The following is a 21,564-nucleotide window of genomic DNA, read 5'->3' on the forward strand; positions in this document are numbered from 1 at the left end:
CTGAGGAATAATCATGCCTAGTCTGAAAACAGGGAGGGGTAATGACTCCTCCCATGGTGCCTTTCTGCTTTCTGGGCTGCTAACGTGGCATGTGAAACATCACTTTGACACCTGTGCTGAGGTCTGTGACCCTACCTGGCCTTCCTGGGTTCATTGTGGGTGGAATTTATAAATCCCCATATTAACACTTAGAAGCAGCCTTTTGAATCACTTAATTTCTGCAACTTTGTTTTCTGTGCTTAATGAAGTTCAGCATGAATTTAAGGTAGAAATTATGCTTGCAAAGAAATTACATTTGTAAAGAAAATACAGTGTGTTGCCCAAAGGGTTTCACAGTATGTATGATTGGTGGTACGGCAAGGACCTCTTTTAGTCTCTGCAGACAGATGCACTGCTATAAAATGTTAGGATTGCTGTCCCTTGAAGTATTGCGCCTCCCCTGGCTGCACATGCTAATCTTGCACTGCACACACAGAGTGCTGTTCAGTGTCATTTAGTGTATCCTGCCTTGGAGCTAATGTTACTTGGAAGGCCGGGCTATATATTCATAACTTATATGAATTTCACAGATGAGTGTGTAAGCCAGTGTGGGGTAGTGGTTTGTGTGTTGCACCAGGAATACAGGAGACTCGGGCGCAAATCTTCAAATCAGCCATGAAGCTCACTGGGTGACTCTGGACCAGTCACTCTCAGTCAGATCCACCTCACGGGAATTGTGGAGCGGAGGAGAATTTCATAAAGTTTCTTGGAAAAAGGCAGGCTATAAATGCAATATAAAAATGAATAAAATAATGCATTGCCACTGTTGTCTATAGCGCAAGGAATTCTTCAGGCACTTGTCATTCGTTCTGTTTGGTAGCCAGGGATAGGTCTGACCTGTGCAAGTTTCCCTCAGAAACAAAACCACATGTCTTTATGCATACGTTATCACTGATACCAGCTAATTGTTTGCTTCTTGAATTTCAAGGATACACTGATCATGATCTTCAGTAATTGGTAGCCACTGTGGCCCACTATAATATGAAAATATCTGATGTGCATTTATTTATTTATTTATTTAAAACTTTTGTATGCCATCACCACATACCTTGGCATCCTGGGACGGCTCGCAACACATACAATTAAAAACAATAAAACAATAACAAATTCCATAAAAGATTATATAAAAACAAAAAGAGTGACTGTTAACGATAAAATATTAGTTTTTAAAAATAGCAATTAAATAAAAAGGTTTTAACCTGGCGTCGAAAAGAATATAAACTCAGTGCCAGGTGCACCTCTCCAGGGAGCACATTCCATAATCTGGGCGTCACCGCAGAGAAGGCCCTGTTCCGGGTAAATGTTCTTTTTATCTCCTTTAAAGAGGGCTCCCAGAGCATCCAGTTCATAAAGTAAGATTTGAAAACAAATATATCTGATGCAACTGCACTGAAAAGTTATTTCATTGAAATAATTTAAATACTCTGCAGACATATGGGGGAGGGAGTATGCAAGAGAGAGAGAGAGGGAATGAGATTTGTGATGCACATCTTACAAGCTAATAAAGGTGTTCTCCTTTAGGCCAGTTTGATTGGGCAAAGTCTATTTGATTATCTTCATCCAAAGGACGTTGCCAAGGTGAAAGAGCAACTTTCATCTTCAGATGCTTCACCAAGAGAAAAACTAATCGATACCAAAAGTAAGTGTGCATCTAAAAATACCTGGATTTTATTACTTTCATCTTGGATGTCTCCATTTCTATGGAGAAATATTTCCATAACCTTGATTTGTATGAATAAAACCATGACTGCTTGCTTGCTTGTACTTATGGGTTACTTTAACGCAACTGAAAGGTATCTTAAAGAGACCTGTTTTAGACAATGCAAAGTAATGTTTAAGCTGTTAGATGTGTGCCAAGATCTTATATGTCATTTTTATCAGGCATACTAGTTTATTTTTCTTGTGTTCAATAGATCTTGTCAATAGAAAAGGCCGGGTGTAGTCAAGCATGGGATAACATGCCCCAGTACCAAGAATCTGCTCTGAAATGTTAAGTGCCAGTCCTAATGTAACAACATTTTACTTCTCTCATACTGATATTGTGTAATTTGCAGCTGGTTTTTGTATGAATATTGTCAGAATCTCTTTCAATACCACTGCCAAATTAGAGCGGGAAACTGTATGGAGTTTAAACTTAAACTCTGATTGAATGCTGTATCATGTATAATGTCTAGTTTGTTAAATATCTTGCTAATGTTCACACTTGAGTCTATGTATCAGGTGCCTTCATTTTCAAATGTTAATCATTCAGTGATTTCTAGATAATTATATGAACTAAAGGTCAAGAAAAATGTGAAAATATTCCAGAAGCATGTTTAAAGCATATTCATGTAGATGCAAAATATTCTTCATAGTTCATCTAACAAACATGCTTTTGTGTGTTCTGCTTTTATCAAACGAAAAGCTGGTTTGCAAGTTCACATGGATTTTCAAGCAGGATCCTCTCGTCTGCATTCTGGTGCTCGGCGTTCATTTTTTTGTCGAATAAAATATACAAGAAATACAGTCAAAGAAGAAAAGGAGTCCTTACCAAATTCAAAAAAGAAAGGTATTATTTAAATAAGGGAAGAAAAATCCATTTCAAACCTTGTGTTAAATGGTAATGCAAAGAAATTACTATTGTATAGTGCAAGGTTTCAATCCTGTACTTATTACCTGGAAGTAAATTTCATTGAGCTCAATAGGTTTACTTCTCAGGCATGTATAGGAATGAACCAAGTGACTTAAAATTGTGAAACAAATGTAGGCTCCTTGAAACCTGAAAGGGTTTATTGAAAGATATTAGATTTTGAGCTATACATGTATGGAGGGAAAACAAACAAACCATCTTGTGGGAAGCAGTTTGGATTTGGATCACAATAACCCATCATGGTTAGTTACCCATGTTGGGTTGTGTCAGACAAACCAGGTTAGTGATGTGAGCCGCCCCGAGGCTTCGGCGAATGGGGCGGCATAAAAATGTTTAAATAAATAAATAAATAAATAAATAAATAAATAAATAAATAAAATTCCAGTATACTGTAGATCAGGGTATTCAGACTTTTTCACCAGGGGGCCAGTTGAAAGGTGCTGGTGCTGGGTGCAGCCAGAAAGGTGCTGGTGGGGCGTGGGGGCGGGGCACACGGGTGCGACAAGGGGAGGTGAGGCAGGCGGGGGGCAGGCACGTGCTGCGATGCAGCGGCTTGCTTGCTTGGAGATCGTGTTCTCCTAGTGAGTCCACAACGATATCCTCGCCAGCAAGCTGCTGCCTCCCTGCGCGGGGGGCGAGGCAAGCGTCAGCAGATACACATGGCGCGCGGGCACGGTGTGTTGAAAACCTCTGAGGCGGGCCGGATCCAGCCCCCGGACCGTAGTATGAGAACCCATGCTCTAGATAATATTATTTAGTGTACATTTTTACAGTAATGCTCTAATATTCTGATATAATTTAGGTTATGTTTATGTACTTGAAAGACAATGTGGAAAAAGAAAGTTAACAGACTGAGTAGAATAGTAAAACAGTCTCCTTCCTGTTTGTCTGAGAAATTATCCAACGCTCTGTAGGTAATCTAACTCTGTGCTGCATGACTTGCACTGCACCCCGTCTCCCACTTCAGCTGATTCACATTCTAAGCAGGGCAGACCCATTGACATTGTGTGAGATGTGATGCTTACTGTCCCTCACCAACTGAGTGCAGGTGCACCATGTGCTGCATATGGGCAAGGCCTTAGAACTGAGCTACACAATCAGTAGCCTTGACTGGTAGACTTGTAATTGGACTTGTGTATCAGTTGAAAGTGCAGGCATGGGGCTGCATGCTCGAATGATCTTCTAGGTGAGGACAGGACCAAAAATTAACATAGCCTAAAGAAGTGTTAAAGTCAGGTCTTTTCCTATCATAGTTTTATATGCGCACAAAATTAATTTCAAGGGAAAACCTTCTACCATGCCATTCCTTAACTGTTATCTGAAGTAGTCCAATCCAGTCCTAGATCAATTGTGTGAAATCACCGAAATGCACACTTGTAAATACAATCTTTAATCAGGTAGGATTTTAAATTCAGATTAGGATTAACCTTCCTTTTCTATTGGGGTTAACCCAGTATAAATTGTAGCACACTTGGAAATCGAACAAGACACTCTTGTACAGGAAAGCAAGCTTTATTATTACATTGTTTAATTTTCTTTTATGTAAGGACACAATTAAGTTGCCAGTATCTCTGATTTGCCTTCACAAAATTTTGTAACATGAGAAATGTGCTTTACGGGTAAATTAAGCCTCAGTAGTGTTTAAAAGCAAAATTAACACTACACTCCCATGTATATACTTGTGAGACTCATGCCTTTAGGTAAACACAAATCGTAACACTATTTGATGTTTTCAGAGAAGAAAATGAAAAATTGTTTTGTGTTTTGACTAAATTAGATCATAAAAAGTACTGTACTGTTCATTGCACTGGATATCTGAAGAGCTGGCCTCCTAATGAGGTGGGAGTCGAAGAGGAGAATGATGCAGAAAAAGACAACAGTAATTTTAACTGTCTTGTTGCAATTGGCCGATTGCATCCTTATACTGTTCCACAAAAAAGCAGTGAGATAAAAGTCAAGCCAACAGAATTTGTAACACGCTTTGCCATGGATGGAAAATTTGTTTTTGTAGATCAACGGTAGGCATCTTTGTCTCTTTAATTTTAAGACAAAAGTTCTTAGTCTTAAATTAGTCTAGGTTATGAATAATAAATATGTATGTCTTTATATTTCAGGAAGCCTATTAAGTTAACCTTGCGCTGTAAAATATTTTGGGGTTCCCCAGATAAAGGAATTATTTAGTTAGGTAGTTGGGAACTGAAATGCGGTTTGCAACAGCTTTTTAAAAGATGTTGCAAACCATGAAGCATTTGTACTGGAAAAAATACTTCAATTATTTAAAAATAAACACAAGATTCTGAGGCTTATAGAGGTTTAGTTTGGAACTGTGTTGTTTTCCTTTAAAAATAGGAGGTAACCTTTTTGGTGTTCTCTTTTGGGTGTATGTTAATTTTTTCTTTCTTTCATCAACATATGTTTCTTAGGGTGTACATTTTGTTTTCTGAGCTGCTTAAATATTTCTGAGACATACAATATGCTCATGTTTCCTTATAGTGCAACCGCAATTTTGGGATATTTGCCACAAGAGCTTTTAGGAACTTCTTGTTATGAGTACTTCCACCAAGATGATCATAGCCATCTGACTGAAAAACACAAAGCAGGTAAAGTAAAATAGTTCTTGTCGATTTTTACTACGTATTACTGTTGAATGAACATTTTAAGTTTGAAGACATCTTGGATATCTACTGCTGGAAAGGCAGGATATAAATAGCATTGACAAATGCACCTGTCTAATGAGCTTCTAGTGTGATTTCATTATTAGAACTGAAAATGTTTCGGATCATGGAATATGTCTGTGCACATTCTTATATGAATGTTATAAACTGTATTCTATTGCTGGTAGAGTCCTGACTGGGAATTTGAAATTGAGAGATTGAAGCTTTATCCAGAAAAGATAGAGGTGGTCCTGGTTAATCAAAAGGAAGATCAGGGAATAGGGAGTCAACCCATGCTGAATGGGGTTATACTCCTCTTGAAGGCTCAGGCTCAAGCCTTGGATTTGCTGCTGGGTTCACTCATGAGCATGAATGTTCAGGTTTCTGCAGTGGCCTGGAGTATAGTTGGCTAGTGCGCCCACTGTGCCCATTGCTAGATTTATCTGATATAGCCAAGATCATGCATGCCTAAGTTAAATCTGTTTGGACCACTGTAGGTGGTCTTCCTAGGGCTACCTTTGAAAACTGTTCAGAAATTTCAGCTGATCCGGAATGCCACAGCTAGACTTTTCAATGAGGTCTGTTGGAGGAGAATGAGATGTCCTTGTTACAAAACCTTCATTGTCTACTGGTCTGATTTGTGCACAATTCAAAGCACTGGTCAGGATGTATATGGCTCAAGGCCAGGCTAGTTGAAAGACTGCTTTCTTCTATACCAGCCTGTTCAGCTTTTAAGAACGTCAGTAGAAGCCCTCCTTTTGGTACTGCCTCAATCAGTGGTGTACTTCCTGGCAGCATGAGAGAGGAGCTTCTCAGTGGTTGATTCCAGTCTGTAGAACTCCCAGCCAAGGCGGACTACTTTGGTCACCTGTCTGCTGTCCCTCATTATTCAGCTATAATGGGCCTGTTGGTTTGGGTCCCACTTTTCTCTTACGGTTGTGTTTTTAATGTTTTTATTTTAATACTGTTATAATCCAGGTTTTTACTTCTCTGTGATGATAAGATTCCTTGAATACCATTTTATGGGAGAATGTCAGAGATCGATTAAAAAAATCACTAGGAACTCATCACAGAACCTGGTTCTGGGGGTTGTGATCACAACATTTAGTCAGCAACAACAGAAATAGATGTCTGTAGAGTATTCCCTTGCCTCTTCAGTTCTGTTTTCCCTTAGAAGTATGGACTTAGTCTCACACCCCTTTCACATCAACTTTTGATGCAGGGAAATGAGGGGTGGGGAGCACTAAACATGTTATGTGAAAGCTTATATTCTAAAGCTTTACACGAATGCTTTAGAATATAAAATCACAAATGTGATGTGCCAGATGGTCCAGCCTGGAAAAATGAGGTGGTCTAGTCTGGAAACCAGGCTGGTCTCCAGGAGTGAGTTAATGCTGCAGAGAGTGACTGTAAACATAAAATCACAGCAATGTTCCACTGTGTGTGTTCCAACCAGAGCAATACGGTCTGTTAAGAAATTTCTTGCTGCTCTTTCTTGTTTGGGAAAGGGAAGCAGCAGAGTGCCTGTACATGGAGCACACACAGTCTGCCATGATGTTTCCCAGGCTGGACAAACAGCAATTTGTGGCAGATGCTGTTTGACAGGGGTGAGGAATGTTTTTTCGGCCCAAGCACAGAATTAGATTTTGAACAAGCTTTCCAAGTGATGTCAAGGCTGAAAAAACAAACTCCTGTCCTTTGGAAATTCCTTTCTTACCGATTTGTAAATGGAAACATGAGCAATAGATCTACTAACGAGTAAACAGGGCAACCCTTGATGTGTCTAACCAGAAGTAAATAAAGCAAGCCCCTGCAGGAGAAAGCTCAGAAGAAAGCAGGACTCAATTATTCAGCAGGTTCCTGTTCTGGCCCTGCTCCCTTCTGCCCTGCAGGGAAGAGCTGTTGCTTCCACTCAGCTGCTGATCTGAGATAAGAGCTTTTCCCTCTGTGGCAGGGATTGCACTGCTGTATGAAGTCCTTTACATTTCCAGAACTCAGGTCCACTCCTTGGAAATAAATTCCACTTTGAGCACATTATTGTTTCTTATCTTTGCTTCCCATTTGTTAAACCTGAATCACTGTGACCTGTATCAAAGAGTGATAGAATGAATAAAATAATTTAAAGGACTTAGCATAATACAGCTACCATATAAACAAACAAATGTTTAATTAACATTTAGATTTTGTTTATTAAAATGTTTTTTTCTTCCAGTGCTGCAGAGCAAAGAAAAAGTATTTACGAATTCCTACAAATTCAAAGCAAAAGATGGCTCTTTTGTCACACTAAAAAGTCAGTGGTTTAGTTTCATAAATCCATGGACCAAAGAACTGGAGTACATTGTTTCAATCAATACAGTTGTTTTGTAAGTTACTAATGCTATACAAATAGCCTGGTTTCATGTTTTAGTCTAGATATTAAAATATTACCAAGTTAATTAAGTAGATTAATTTTCTTTCATTACTTGTGACCTCTTCATGTAAAAATGGTTTTCTTTTGAATTTTAATCATACAGTATGAACACGAGCTGTTCTGTTCTGCTTCCCTTATTTAGTGATCATCACCTCCAACCGTAGATTGTTGCTTTTAAGCTAGTTGTAGGCTTTCCTGTTACATAGTGAGGAACTTTAGGTTTTGTTAAAATAAATCTCATTTTCCGTTGCACTTGCAGATGTTAACTTGGATTTGTTGGATAAATATCTGATCATTCCCATTAGGTTTGAGACCTGTTCACACATTGGACATAGAGAAAAAACTCATATGCCATCAGCAACCCACAGTTCACGATCAAACAATAAACCATAAATTCTCTTCATAGATTGTTTGCGGTTAACAAACCATGGTTTGTTAATGCAGTTGGGTGCAGACAATATCATATACATGTTTCAGCAACAACCCAAACTCATCTCTTGACATGGGTCTTACTGTCTTGTCTGGCCCCGGTTGTCACAAATAGCACCCATGGCATGTGTTGTTGAAATCTGGGTTGTAGAGATGTGTGAATGCAGCTACAATAGTTGGTTAATTATTAACAAACCAGAAAGAGATCTCAGGGACCTGCTTCTGGCCACATGTTCAGCTCATCATGAGTTATTTAATGCACAGTCAAGAAATCCATTTTCTTGTTAACACTTAGCAGCCCATGAAAGCCTCTGTCAATATGGTCAGTGGTTACAAATGTTGGGAATTGAAGTTGAATACATCTGAAGAGCTACTTCTGTTCACATCTGGTTGAAACTAAGGGTGGTTACTACATGCAAATCCAGAAGCATGGATTATTCATGTGCTGTTCCACCAGGCTAGAGAAGTTTTAAACAAATGAGCCTTTCTGCATGTCAGTACTAAAGCATCACAGAAGGATACCAGGAGACAGCTGGTTAAGGTGGAAGAAAAACAACCCAGGGATTGAGAAAGCCATGGTTTGTTTTGATTGTCTGCTAGACAAACCAAGGGCAGGGCAACAAACCGTGTGTTAAATAATCTATGTGTTAGGATGATGTGTAAACCAGGCCATTGGGAAAATAGAATTTGCCCACTTGTCCTGATCCATACCCTCCAATACCCAGGTGTCATACCCTCCAATATGCCTAGGCCTAAAAAATCACAATCTTTAAATAGAAAATTTAGGTGATGCTGATACAGAATGCAGAGGTGGAGTGTGTGTGTGTGTAAGTAAAATTATGTGTGCATAAATGATTTGCTACATGTACATGAGCCCATTCTGACAGTCCCATGCAGTCCTATTTGGATTTTATGCACTTTCAGCAATAGGTGAAAAGACCTTTAATTTTTGTTACGCTCTCACACTTACAACTCTACAAATTTAATTTAAGGATGCACTAGTTGTTTTTGTCCAGAGAAATGTCTCAGTGTAATTTTTTAATGTTGATTCCTTTTTAGAGGTCATAATGAATCAGGTGAAGAAGCGTTACTACCATGCAGTTCCCTGTCTTCGGAAGGCAAGTGCACTTTCTAATCAGAAAACTTAACATTTATTAACATTTCTTCAGAGAAATGTTACTGTGTGTAGTAGGGGTACACAAATCTGCTTAGTTACAGTATGAGGTTGCTGCTTCGTCCACACTAAAACAAATGCTGTAAGCCATGGGTCCTCAAACTATGGCCTGCAGGCTGGATCTGGCCCTCCATGCCCATTGCCCTGGCCCGCCATAGCTCGCCACGCTTGCGCATTCATGGTGAAGTGCCAGCTTGCTCTCAAGGAGATCTTTTTGAACTCGCTCAAAGAAAAGGATCTCTGTGCATGCATGCCCCTGCCTTTCTGTGCGTGCGTGCCCCCCCCCCCGGCCCATGCCCCCTACCCTCACTGCCTTGGTGGCCCTTGCCCATCCCTGGCACCTTTCAGCTAGCCCCCTGTTCAAAAAGTGTGAGGATCCCTGCTGTAAGCATACCAATATTTATAAATATGACACACACAAAGATATTTTATAGACCAAGAAAGTTGTACAGTTTTTCTGAAACAGTATTCCTTCTTCCTACACTTAGCATTGCAATCAGTCTATATCAATCATCCATCTATTTATGAAGGTAATTTTAAAACATACAAGCTGCTTACATTTCATGGAGAATCAGCTTGCATTTTATTCCTTCAAGATCCACTAGAGAGACATTGATCTCTAAGTGATCTCTAGTTATTAATCTCCTGAACAATGTTAATTAACAAGCAGTGGTAGCTAAGTACTTGTTTGGTAGATTTCTATTCTGAACTTGAAATAAAAGATCTTAATATATTAACAACCATGTATTTAAAAATCTGCTGTCAATAATATTAAAAGCTGATTGACTGCCCTTAGCTCTGATCTGGTTTCTGTTCTGATCTCTTAATACCAACGAGTTACCCAGCAATTTCTATTTGTAGTGGGAATTACAGTGGAAAAACCCCATGAGCTGTTACAAGAACAAATCCTCCTTTTCTTACCAATATAACTTTTTAGTCTTCCCCAGTTTTGGTAGTACTGTTAGCACATTCAGTGCTCACAGTAATCTCCAGTTCTGTTGTCTTTCCAATGACACCAGGTTGGTCACTCTACAGGTGGGGTTTCTTTGTTACTGTGGCAGTATTGTATGGCTTGACCCACCTCACCAATGTTAACAGCTACCTGTGGGAAGTGGTTGGGAGTAAGGTGATCTTTTGCTTCGTAGAAAGTTTCTGTCGGGGTAATGCTGGACAAGCAACCCCTCTCCCTTTCACCCTGTAGTTCTTACAGTCCTCCAGTACTTTTGGCATGCAACTTGATCGTTGTATTACATAAAAGGAGATGGAAAATGAAAACATAAAACATTGTACCTGTTAATTTTTAGAAAAAGACAAGAGTTAAACTAGAAAATAGATGTAAACATAGAATATAACATTGTTTTCCTTTTTTCCTTTAAAACATAGATATTCCAAAGCCACCATTTTTAGGTGTCCCAGGAATGTCTACAGGGACAATACTTGGGGCTGGAAGCATAGGAACTGAAATTGCAAATGAAGTCTTAGATTTACAGAGGTAATGATAACTCCTTATTATTTGTTGTAAACACTAAGCAAGCTAATGTTTTTAATATGCATCTCTTACAAAATGTACACATACTTCTTATCAAGCCCTGTTTTAGACACCAGATTCTACATTATTATGGAAAGCTTTGTGATAAGGATTAAATGTGATCTTTTGTTTTATCTAGGTTACATACTTCTCCACCTCTTGGTGAGTTGAGTCCATCAGACCTCATGAGAAAGTCTTCTTCTCCAGTTCTAACAGTAAACTGCAGTAATGTGAGTATCCACAAACCAGAAGCTACCAAGAAAGGCCACTATCTCATAACTAGCCCTCTTCATACATTATGTGAAGGTCAATGCAGAGAGCAAGACTCATGGCTACACCACTGATCTTGCCTGCAACATTATGAGGCCAGCCAACACATGGACATCTGAAAAGGAACCCCTAATGTGAGAGCAACTGTTCAAAGAGCACCATGGTCTCCATGCGACCGGGGACCTATTCATTCAGGGGGCCCAGTGGCATGGAGCCCATGTGTGTGAGCAGCTGTTCCTGTGTAGGATTCCTCTTCAGATGCCCCTCTTAGGCATGAGGGTGTTAGGAGTAGGAGCAGTTGGCCATGCAATGACAAGGACAGCAGTATGGCCAACCCTTGTTTTACATAAAGGATCACCTTCTGCGTGTGACATGTAAAGGTGACTGTTCTTACTTAATTGAGAAACTCTGAGTAATCATTGCAGTATTTCTGTACTTAATCATGTTGTTTGCAAATAGCAGCAATTAATATATTGCAAAACTCAATATTTATTTTTAATTGTAAAGTGAGTTTGCTGTGTAAATGAAATTTGAAAATGTGCAAGCTTCCATCAAGTGTATTTCATTTTCACTTGAAAACAAACTGATGTAGTTGCCTCTGTAACTCTGAGACTTTGCCTTTCAGTCGTAGGCATTTCATTGTTCTTTGCTGCTACTTTTTTATGAGACTGAGGGTGGACTGAGGCAGAGCGAGGCAGGAAGGTGCAACACTGGGGAAAAGGTGACAAAACTGTCTAGTGCAAAGGTTTATGTGCACTGTGGGAATCCTGTAGGCTTTCTTTGAAATAAGCCTTAATCTTTTCAGTGAATCTTATTCCAGAGTTACTGTGTATAATATAGGATTGCAGTCCAACCTCACCACACCGCCAGGGGAGCTCATTTGATCTGTTTGGTGGCTTATAAAGGTAAAAATAAATAAAAATAAACTTCCACCAGTATTGTCCATAAGAAAGAGATCTCATTTTAAAGGATATTTTAAAGAACATCAGATTAAATCAGGAAGGCAAAAAACCCTCTGAGGCTCATGTGCATCCAGTGCATGGAGTGAGGCACCACAGAAAGGGAACATTTTCTTCTGCCCCTGCCTTGCACCCTACACTTTATGCCATTTTTGCCCATCCCAATGAAGCACCACAGAATGGGAAGAAAGGAGGCTGGACTCTGGTTAAGATATGGCAGAAGCTATTGCCACAGCATCCCTACCACCCAAGATACCCCATTTCCTCTTCTCCAAGGCTGACTTCCAACCTTGGACAGGCAGCCAATGCAGTTCTTTCTATGCCAGCTGTGAGGGGAGTAGGGAGGGGCCTTTATGGAGTCCCAGCTCTGAGGTCATGGGGCCTTGGAGTTGAGGCTCCAAACGATCCTATGACCTCATAGACTATGTTAAGGAGCCATAAGATCGCACCTATAGTTGTTTTAAGGGTATTTAATTCTTTATCGGATGGTGGCCTTCAAGTCTAGTCAGTGTGAAGACCAAATCTGCTTTCAGAGAGCAATTGAGCGATTAACAAATGGGCAGTTACAGAATTGTTGCCATTTGTAACTTATTCATTACTTGTCAATCAGGCCATCTCATTAAAATGTTTCCATAGTGATGAATATTGATATTTTAAATGTCTGTAATATTATTGAACATTGGCAAGTGTTATCTTGTTGTGTGTTCTCAGGTGCCAAATAAAGAACTTATTCAGCTGTGTCCTTCAGGGATGGACGATCTAGAAACTTCAGGGCAAAATCAGGGTACTACTTCATTCCCTAGCAGTGAACCTCTTCTCAGTAAGCTTTCTTCTTAACTTGCTGCAAAAATATTTATAGACTCTGAAGAAGTAGATTGTATAACTGAGTATTAGACCAGTTCCTACCAGTTGAGATTGCTGGAAACCCTTTGCTTATGAAAAAATAGACTGGTAAATAAAGTGGTCTAATATGTGAAGGCACTCTGACTGGACTAAGAGAGATACTAAAATCCTGAGAAGCTCTAGTTTGTGCCTACTATCATTCTTCTCTCGATCGTGTCTAAACAGTGCACTTAAAAAATGACCCACTTTCAATATAACTAAGATGGTGTGGCCAGCAATTCATGAATGCTTGCTTACTCCTAGCAAAGCCATTCTGGAATACGTATGGATCACGTGGCTATCTGGCCTCAGCTTTCCAATTTGTATACATAGATTGGATGGATTCTACTGCAGTGAGACCTCTGTCCTACCTATATGAAAGCATATACTAACGTACACACATTATGCTAAGATGGTAAAGATGTGTTACTCTTACTTCTGTGAACACCCATGCTTTTTAAGCTCACGTTTCTTGGTTTGCGAGCATAATTCGTTCTGGAAACATGCTTGTAATCCAAAGCACTTGTATAGCAAAATGAATTTCCCCATAAGAAATAATGGAAACTCAGATGATTCGTTCCACAACCCAAAAATATTCATATAAAAATGATTACAATACTGTAATATAATACAAAATAATAAAGAAAATACAAAATATAAAGAAAAATAAAACAAATTAACCTGCACTTACAGTGGTACCTTGGCTCACGAACTTAATCCATTCCAAGACTCTGATCGTGACCCAAATTGGTTGTGAGCCAAGTTAAATTTCCCCATAAGGTTCAGTGTAAATACGGTTAATCCGTTCTGTAACCATTTTTTATTTAAATCAAAAACATGTGAAGCAAAGTGACAGAGCAACAAAGATCGCGGCCATCTCCCCACCACCACCCCGAACATGAGTGCGGCCATCTCCCCGCTCTTCCAACATGGCCACAATTGTGCCCGTCATTCCTGCACGCGTCCGTCATCCCGGGCGTGCTGGGGAAGGGGGAAAGACGGGCGCGAATGTGGGCGCGCTGCGGGGAGAGACGGGTGTGAATGTGGGCGCACTTGTGGGGGGTGGAGACGGGTGCAATTGTGCTGAGGGGGGAGATGGCTGAGATCACGGTTGTGCTCATGCAGGAAAGACAGGTGCAAACTCGGCCATCTTCCTCCTGCCCTCGCATGATTGCGGTCATCTCCCCACTCGGTGGGTGGGGGGAGGGAAATGGCCATGAACGCGGTCACCACCCAATGCAGAATTCACGACCTGAGTTAAAAAATTTATGAAATTTCTGTTCACGACCCGATTTGGTCGTGAACTGAGGCATTCGTGAGCTGAGGTACCACTGAATCTTTGAAAACCTTTGTGGCTGGTGTGAGGGAGACGAGAGAGGAGGGTTATTGTGTAGGACAACTTTCACTATCACTAACGGAATCACTGCTATCTATTGGCTCAATGGAAACTTTTTCTTTTTGTGCAATTTTAACAAGGAACCAATCCAATGACATTTGCTTTTGCCTCCTTTTGAGGATTTCGTGGAAATGTGATATTGCATTGTTGTCAAACGGATTCATTGTTCAAACTGCTGCAGCCTTATTTGGGTGGTGCTTTTCTACAAAATTTTGCACTGTTTCCCACATTTTACACATCTCCCTAATCTCACTGAAGTGAGGGATTCCTCCACCTTTTTCTCCTCCTCTTCTGCAGACAAGATCTCCTCCATAATCTCTTGCATCTGCTTTACCTTTCAGTGTGTCCCCTTGGTGGTGGGGGGGAGGGGAGAGATAATGAAAGGTAAAGCAGGTGTAAGATTGTAACCACTTAGTGCAACACACCATGTACTCTTCCCACACAAGCCTTGAAGTCCACAGTTAAGATGTGACATGATTTTTAAACAGATCTCCACAACAAAATACCAAATCTACACCAAATCATTGGAACAGTTAAGTAGAACCTGATTTAAGTTAGTCAATGTCAGTGTACAGCACTAAAAAACCCAAAACTCCAGAAAAAAAACCAACCCCTTTGTCTTCAGAATGAGCGTATGCCTTGCGGTAACCAACAAGGAAATGCTGTCAGCTTAAAGCTGTTTCCAGTACAATCCTATGCATGTTTAGACAGAAAAACAGTTCTGTACTTCCCAGCATACACTTCCTTCCTGGAGGGATGCTGGGAGTTGTAGGACCTCAGCGAGAGGGAGAGAAGAACCACTGGCTCAGTTGTGATCATGTGACAATTGGTGTCACATACTACTCGTATTGCAAGACATCGCTCGTTTATTAAGTTAAAAATTATTAGAAATGTTTGCTCATCTTGCGGAACACTCGCAGAACAAGTTACTCACAATCCAAGGCTTTACTGTATTTTTTCCTATATTGGTATCCCAGTTTTGCCTGCCTTTTATACCATGTACAGGAAAGTAAAGGTCAAACACCAGATAAAGTTCACTGTAACAAATAAACAGTTGCAATAGTTAAATAGTTTTGAAATAAATAGTGAATTGTGCTGTTGGATTCTGCATTTTTATTGTGAGTAAAGCGATGGCATTTCTTGATTCTTTTTCCTTAGGTGATGCTTCTCAATTGGATTTTGATACAGTATGTGAAAATGATACTTCAATGGCAGCTTTAATGAATTACTTGGAAGCTGAAGGGGGCCTGGGAGACCCAGGAGAGCTCGGTGACATGCAGTGGACTCTTTAGCTTTATACAAGTGAGAGGGAGCATAATCTACTTCAATGCACAAAAAGTAATAATTAATCCTCAAATACTGTACTGGTACCTTTAAAGGCTTTAATTCATATCTACAGTATCTATATTTAAAATATCTATTTTTAAGAGACGTTTGCCTTTCTTCATAAAGAAACTGTTTTGGCTGCATATATTGAAAAGCTGTAATATTTTTTTAAAGACCGAGAACCTCAATTTTGTTATGGATACATCCATTGACTGGAATGCTTAAAATATGGTTATATTTTTACTAAAATCTTTAAGGAGAAGTTACCATACAAATGGGTAGAGAGATGATTTTCAGAAATGTTCCAATCTTCGAAATACCTATTTATTTGTGTGTTTGTTGGTTAGGTTCCTAATTTATTAGTGCTGCTTCAGAAAACCATAGTGTACTTAAACAGATCTAGTCTTACAAAATGTCCATTCTTGAATGAGCACTAGTATTTGAGATAGTTTATTCTACTGTTTGACTACAAAAGCTGGATCAAGAAGCTTGTAATGGAAGCTTGTTGAACAGTCATGCATTATGTAGATTAGGAAAGAAGGCATTGCAACAATACGAAACTGTCCCAGGGAAGGGCTAAAACAACTAAACTTGGTATATTTCATTTTCCTATTGTTGACAGCTTTCAGTGTTTCGAAACATGAAGCATTAGAAAAGATTTTGTTAATCTAGGGAACTGTGAAACACTGTCATTGATCACTCAATTGGAACTCCTTTAAGGAAACAAGCTAAAGATTGATACAAAAATAAAGACACTGAGGTATAAAATACAAAGTAAACCAGTAAAGGAAAAATTTAGGGCTCTTTTTCTTAACTGCAAGGTGAGAAATATTTTTTGTGTAAGATACCAGTATTAAAACGTGTGCAGATGTTCACAAGTGCGCACACACTATTGGAGTAGCTCTTGAGCACTTGTGTGCTGCAATATGGGAATTGCAGCTGACAGTAATAGGCAAGGTTAATACAGAAGTCTTGGAGAAAAATAATGTATTAGGATGACATGTTACTGGCCTTACTATTTTGTAGTCAAGTTCTATATAGAAGTAAGTCCTTCTGAATTTAATGGATTTCAGGGGGATTGTATGTGGGATTGCTGCTATCTAGCGGCTAATGTTTCACTTCTAGAGCTTTTAGAATCATCCACACTATGGGTTACCTCTTTGCTGTCCGTGTGTATGATGACTAGATGATGCATGGATATACTTCACTGTAGGAGCAAAGTCTATCCATGTGTAGTCTAAGTGTCCTCCTCAGAATGTGAGCAAGCCAGTCACCATTATTGAACCCTGAACATCCTGGTGAACTCTTCTACCAATGTGAACATGATGATTTATTATTTAATTGTACTTAAATATAAGCAATACTTTTCTCAAAAATTTAACACTGAAATATAAGTTAGAATAATGTGTGTTAAATTGTGCGGCTGCTGCATATTGTAACTAGTGAAGCCATCACAGCATTTGTGCACATGCTCATTTCATATCCGTACAGCTTCTAAGTGCGATAAAAAAGAGGCAACACTGCCTCTTGCACATTATGGATTACATTGCTAGTGAATATAGGTAGAATTGCTAAAATTATAATGGGCAAAGCATTCCTGAGAGAGTTTGCTTGAAAACAATTGTAGGAAAAGTAGGTATCTGAGTTTTTACTTGGTTTGCATGACATGGTAACCCACTGTGGGTAGCTAGCCACAGTGGGCTGTTGTGTGAATTCAGACCAGTACTGGCAGGGTGGTTTATTTTTTTGGGAACAAACCAGTCTGGCAGCTCAGGGTTTGTTTTAGGGGTTACTTGTTCCAAGATGGGTAGTCATATCATCTGAACCAAGGAGATGAGTTTCATTGTTGGGTGAAGGGATCAACTAGCCAGCCCCTCAGCAAGACCTGCTGTTTCTTGTAATGTTGCCCTTGCCGCCAGCAATGACAGCCCCTCCACCGATGCCCAAGTGGTATTTGGAGTGAGAGTCACATGTGCACAACCATTTAAAACAGAATCACCCAAGAAAACTTTGCAAATGTCATTTAAAAAAATTGGTCAGTCTTTCACAAGTGCAGTTTTATGACTGGTCAACTTTTTGTCTGTTTTAACAGTCAAACAGAGCAGTGAAGACGACTAGATAAGATACATGGAAAATGACAAAATGAGTCTCCACATGTGTTAATTGGCGTACAGTTACCTGGGATCAGCTGCAGAGTTAGTCACTTGAAAAATGCCTAAAAAGAGAGGAAACATGGCAAAAGGAAGGGCACCAAATGTGTGTGTGACTGAATGGGTTGGAATGGATAGGGTCCCATAGAGTGGGCAGGTGCAACTACCACTGGTATTTTTATTCCATTCGCTCCATCCTGTTCTTCCATCAGTAGTTTTTCATTTAAGCTGTTAGGAATATTTTGGCAGGAAAAATATATGCAAATTTAATGGCTTGGAAATGAATGGAGGAGAAATTTGTGCCAATTTAACAGCAGGCCAGTACATGGATGAGACATTTGCCTGCCTGAAGTAATGAGGCAATTACTGCAGGTAGGCAAATTCTTCTCCGTTTGCTTCCCAGCAATTAAATTTGTGAGTATTTCTGTAGCTTTTTAAAAAACTTGTAGAGAATTGCAGTGTCTGCAACAGTACATGCTCCAGAATGGAACTGGAAAAAGCTAGGGCTGTTAATATGTTCCTGTTCTGGACTAGCTGGAGTCTTTGGGTAGTCTTGGAAAGGTAAAGACCAAACTGTCCATTCAGTACTTAAGAGCCAGAGGATTGCAGTGCCAAGGGAGAAGTATCGTGTCCTCCCACTTCTAGTGCACTTTCTTTTTTTGCCCCCTCTCTCTTTGATATTTTTCTATTGACAGCTTCCTGGTTTGTCCCTAGCAAGTCCATATGTAGTTGCATTATGTAAATTTCCAGGTATGTTACCTTCTCAACTTTGCCACTCTCTTGAGCATACAAGAAATTGGCCAGGAAAGACTGTACAGATGAGACAGCTATAAGAGCACTTGCAAAAGACCAAAAATAATCGTAATAAAATTACAAACACTGTTTCATAATTTTCAGGGACCTCGTAATAACAATAACAATTCCACTTGCGCTTTCTAAGAGGCCCCAAAGAATAAAAATGGTGGCAGCTTGGATTGGGGAGAGAGAGGCAAGATTCTGTCACAAAAGACACTGAGGAATTCGCTGGAGGACTGATAGGGAAGGAGGGGAAGGACAAACCACTGTAAACCCACTCATCTTTCCAGCATACCATGGGTTCTGCAAACAACCCATGCTGTATCACTCATTTACAGGGTGGCTTAGCATGTTGTGCAGACCTGCCGATTACTTCAATTTGCCACTAGATGTCTTACTACTTCTAGGAGATGTGTGGTTTATCTTTCAGTAAAGTTACTGCATGGGTTTGCTTTGTTTTGTACACACGTGGTTCCTAAACAGATGTGAGAAGAGTATTCTTTTGGGGAAGTTTTGTTCTTAGAAGATAATAGAACATTTGTCAGTGGATATAACTTTTTCCAGCCTGACTGTTTCAGCTTGCTTCTTTTCTAAAAGAAAACAGACCAAAATCATGTAAGCTTTTATGAACTTGTGTAAGAGCTTGGTGATAAAGTTTAGCTGAATGTGATTCCTACCTGTCTCCATACATTTGCTGAGCAAGGAATGAGAAAGTCTGTGGAGGACTGAGCTTTGCTGTAGAAAATAGCCTTGGCAGCAGAGTCCTTGGGGGGAATTGTGGTTGAGGCCTTACTTTCAATCCATACAAGTGTCCATCTTGCAATATTAGTTGATTTCCAGAAATCTAAAATGATGAAAGAATCCAGTTTGACTCTGATTCTGTGGAAACCTGGGTGAACTGGTTGAATCATCCTTCCCATGGAATGCATTATGGTAGTAAGAAATCAAATGGGTATGTTAGGTCGTCCTAACATTTAGGTAGGTGACAGCAACTTGAAACTGAAGAGGTACTCTTGTGATGTTTAGAAATATTACTATAAAGAAAGGTAGTAAACAAGTATTTCTCTGCCCCTCTTACCTGTTCTCTTGCTGGTTGAGTGTTCAAAAGACAAGCATCCTAATGCATATTAGGGGCTGTCAGCTCTTCCAAAATGAATGTTTGGAGAATCCATATGACTATTCATGCATCATTTAATTTCTTGGAACAAATCTTTTATAGAACTAACCCAATTTAATAGGGGGATATTTTCCATGAGCAAAGTGTACTGTATATCTGCCATTTGTTTATGAAGTAAATTCTTTGTTTTTATCACTTCAAAAACTTGCTGATTTTTTTCCTCTATACATTTCTATACTTCAGCATAATGTGTAAATATTTAGGTTAACTAATGGGCAGGGAAGATTAAAATATATTTTATACAAAATGGTATTGTGTGCATTTCTTAAAGTTTGGTGTTAATACTCTATACCTTTTAAGTCTTTACAGTGTTGTTCATACAGTTTGCAATACAGTATGTATGGATGCTTGATTCCAAGCCTTGAAAACTGATTGATTTCCTTTGTAGTCAGTGAGCCTCAGCTCTTTAAATATTTTAAAGAATATTGCTGAAAACAGAAAATTCTTTACCTGCAGAGTGACCACTGCATCACTGTTTGTCTTACAGATTGAGATATATTTGATCCATGAACACTATATCAGCCTTTAGTTTTCTTCAGTCCTTTAGTTTTCCTGAATTCCAACAGGATAACTTTTTGAAAACATTTTCATTGTGCCATGTATTGGTGCTCATCATTCACCATAAAAAACTAAAATCTCATTTTTTAAATACATGGAACTCTGCTGCAAAACTCGAAAGGGAAAATATCTTGATGGTATTGTATCTGTTGGGCAGTAAGCTACCCACCGCAGCTGGTGCTTTACCAAAATGTAGGAAACAGACAGTTTTTCCTACACCCGTAGCTTGTTCTACATCCTAGAACCTCAAACATGAAAATGCCAGAGTTATAGTTCTAGATTTCAGCTTAATGCTCGAACAACAAATCACGACAAAAAGAGCAATCCCATCCCTTGATCAGTAGCTTCACTGAGAGTCCAGCTTTCTTTTACCAGACCTACTGCATATGAGACAGAGGCTAAGATGTCTTCTCTGCCTACCTGTTATAGATGAATATTGTATCATCCTTCCAAGCAAAAATGTTATAGTGTGTGTTTCATGCTTCTGAAAGGGACCCTTAACAAGTAGCCTAGAGATGCTGTGGTGCAATAGGTGGCATATAAATGTTTTAAATAAATAAATAAGACATCTAGTTCTCCTTAGCGGGCAGCAGGTCTTACTGAATCTATGATGCATCTCTTGGTGCCATGTACAAGCAGTTCTGGTTCACCTGATACAAACATGGACACACTTTTCAAATTCCTCTTATGAATAAGGGAAATAAGCAGAACACATTCCTCAGGCTTAGGAAGTCATTACTTTTAAGTTTCTTAAACAGCTGTCAGCTGCAATGAGGAACTCCTCTGTAACATTTGAAGCTTAAACAATGTTCTTCCTGTGAAACACTTTGATGGCAGCATTTTGAAATAATTTACAACATAGTAATATAGTACTTAAAAACATTGTTCGCTTACTCTTTTATCTCCCCCGCTGTCCAATCTCTCTAAGGAATGTATACACTTCCACAGAAAACACATGTTTTGCATATCCTGGAAAATGGAGGTCGAGTTTTCAAAACAAAATTATGGCAAGTAACCTAAATTTTGGGGATGTTCAGATATCTAAATCTAAAGGATTGAAACAGTATGTATACTAGAGTTTATCTGAAAAAGGCTTGTTTTAGTGTGAGCTTCTGTGATACTGCCATAGAAATTTATTAAAACTTGAGTGTCCCACACTAATTGATTTTTTTTTTTTTTGCTTTATGG

General features: G+C 39.3%; 1 protein-coding gene across 5 annotated transcripts in view; it reads left to right on the plus strand.

Annotated features, from left to right (window-relative positions):
• Positions 1–20,065, plus strand: part of ARNTL2 (aryl hydrocarbon receptor nuclear translocator like 2) — a 40,234-nt gene extending 20,169 nt beyond the window's left edge. For all 5 annotated transcript variants that reach the window (XM_044423140.1, XM_044423139.1, XM_044423141.1 and 2 more), the window contains 10 exons: positions 1,561–1,678; positions 2,444–2,587; positions 4,446–4,686; positions 5,162–5,268; positions 7,535–7,685; positions 9,221–9,279; positions 10,719–10,827; positions 11,003–11,093; positions 12,804–12,912; positions 15,529–20,065. In XM_044423140.1, coding sequence (XP_044279075.1) covers positions 1,561–1,678; positions 2,444–2,587; positions 4,446–4,686; positions 5,162–5,268; positions 7,535–7,685; positions 9,221–9,279; positions 10,719–10,827; positions 11,003–11,093; positions 12,804–12,912; positions 15,529–15,662 — 1,263 coding nt within the window. In that variant the 3' untranslated portion in view covers positions 15,663–20,065. The remainder of the gene's footprint in view (positions 1–1,560; positions 1,679–2,443; positions 2,588–4,445; positions 4,687–5,161; positions 5,269–7,534; positions 7,686–9,220; positions 9,280–10,718; positions 10,828–11,002; positions 11,094–12,803; positions 12,913–15,528) is intronic.
• Positions 20,066–21,564: the final 1,499 nt, after the last annotated feature.

Source organism: Varanus komodoensis, unplaced genomic scaffold (genome assembly GCF_004798865.1).
Source record: "Varanus komodoensis strain SLA01 unplaced genomic scaffold, ASM479886v1 scaffold13_3, whole genome shotgun sequence".
Classification (NCBI taxonomy): domain Eukaryota; kingdom Metazoa; phylum Chordata; class Lepidosauria; order Squamata; family Varanidae; genus Varanus; species Varanus komodoensis.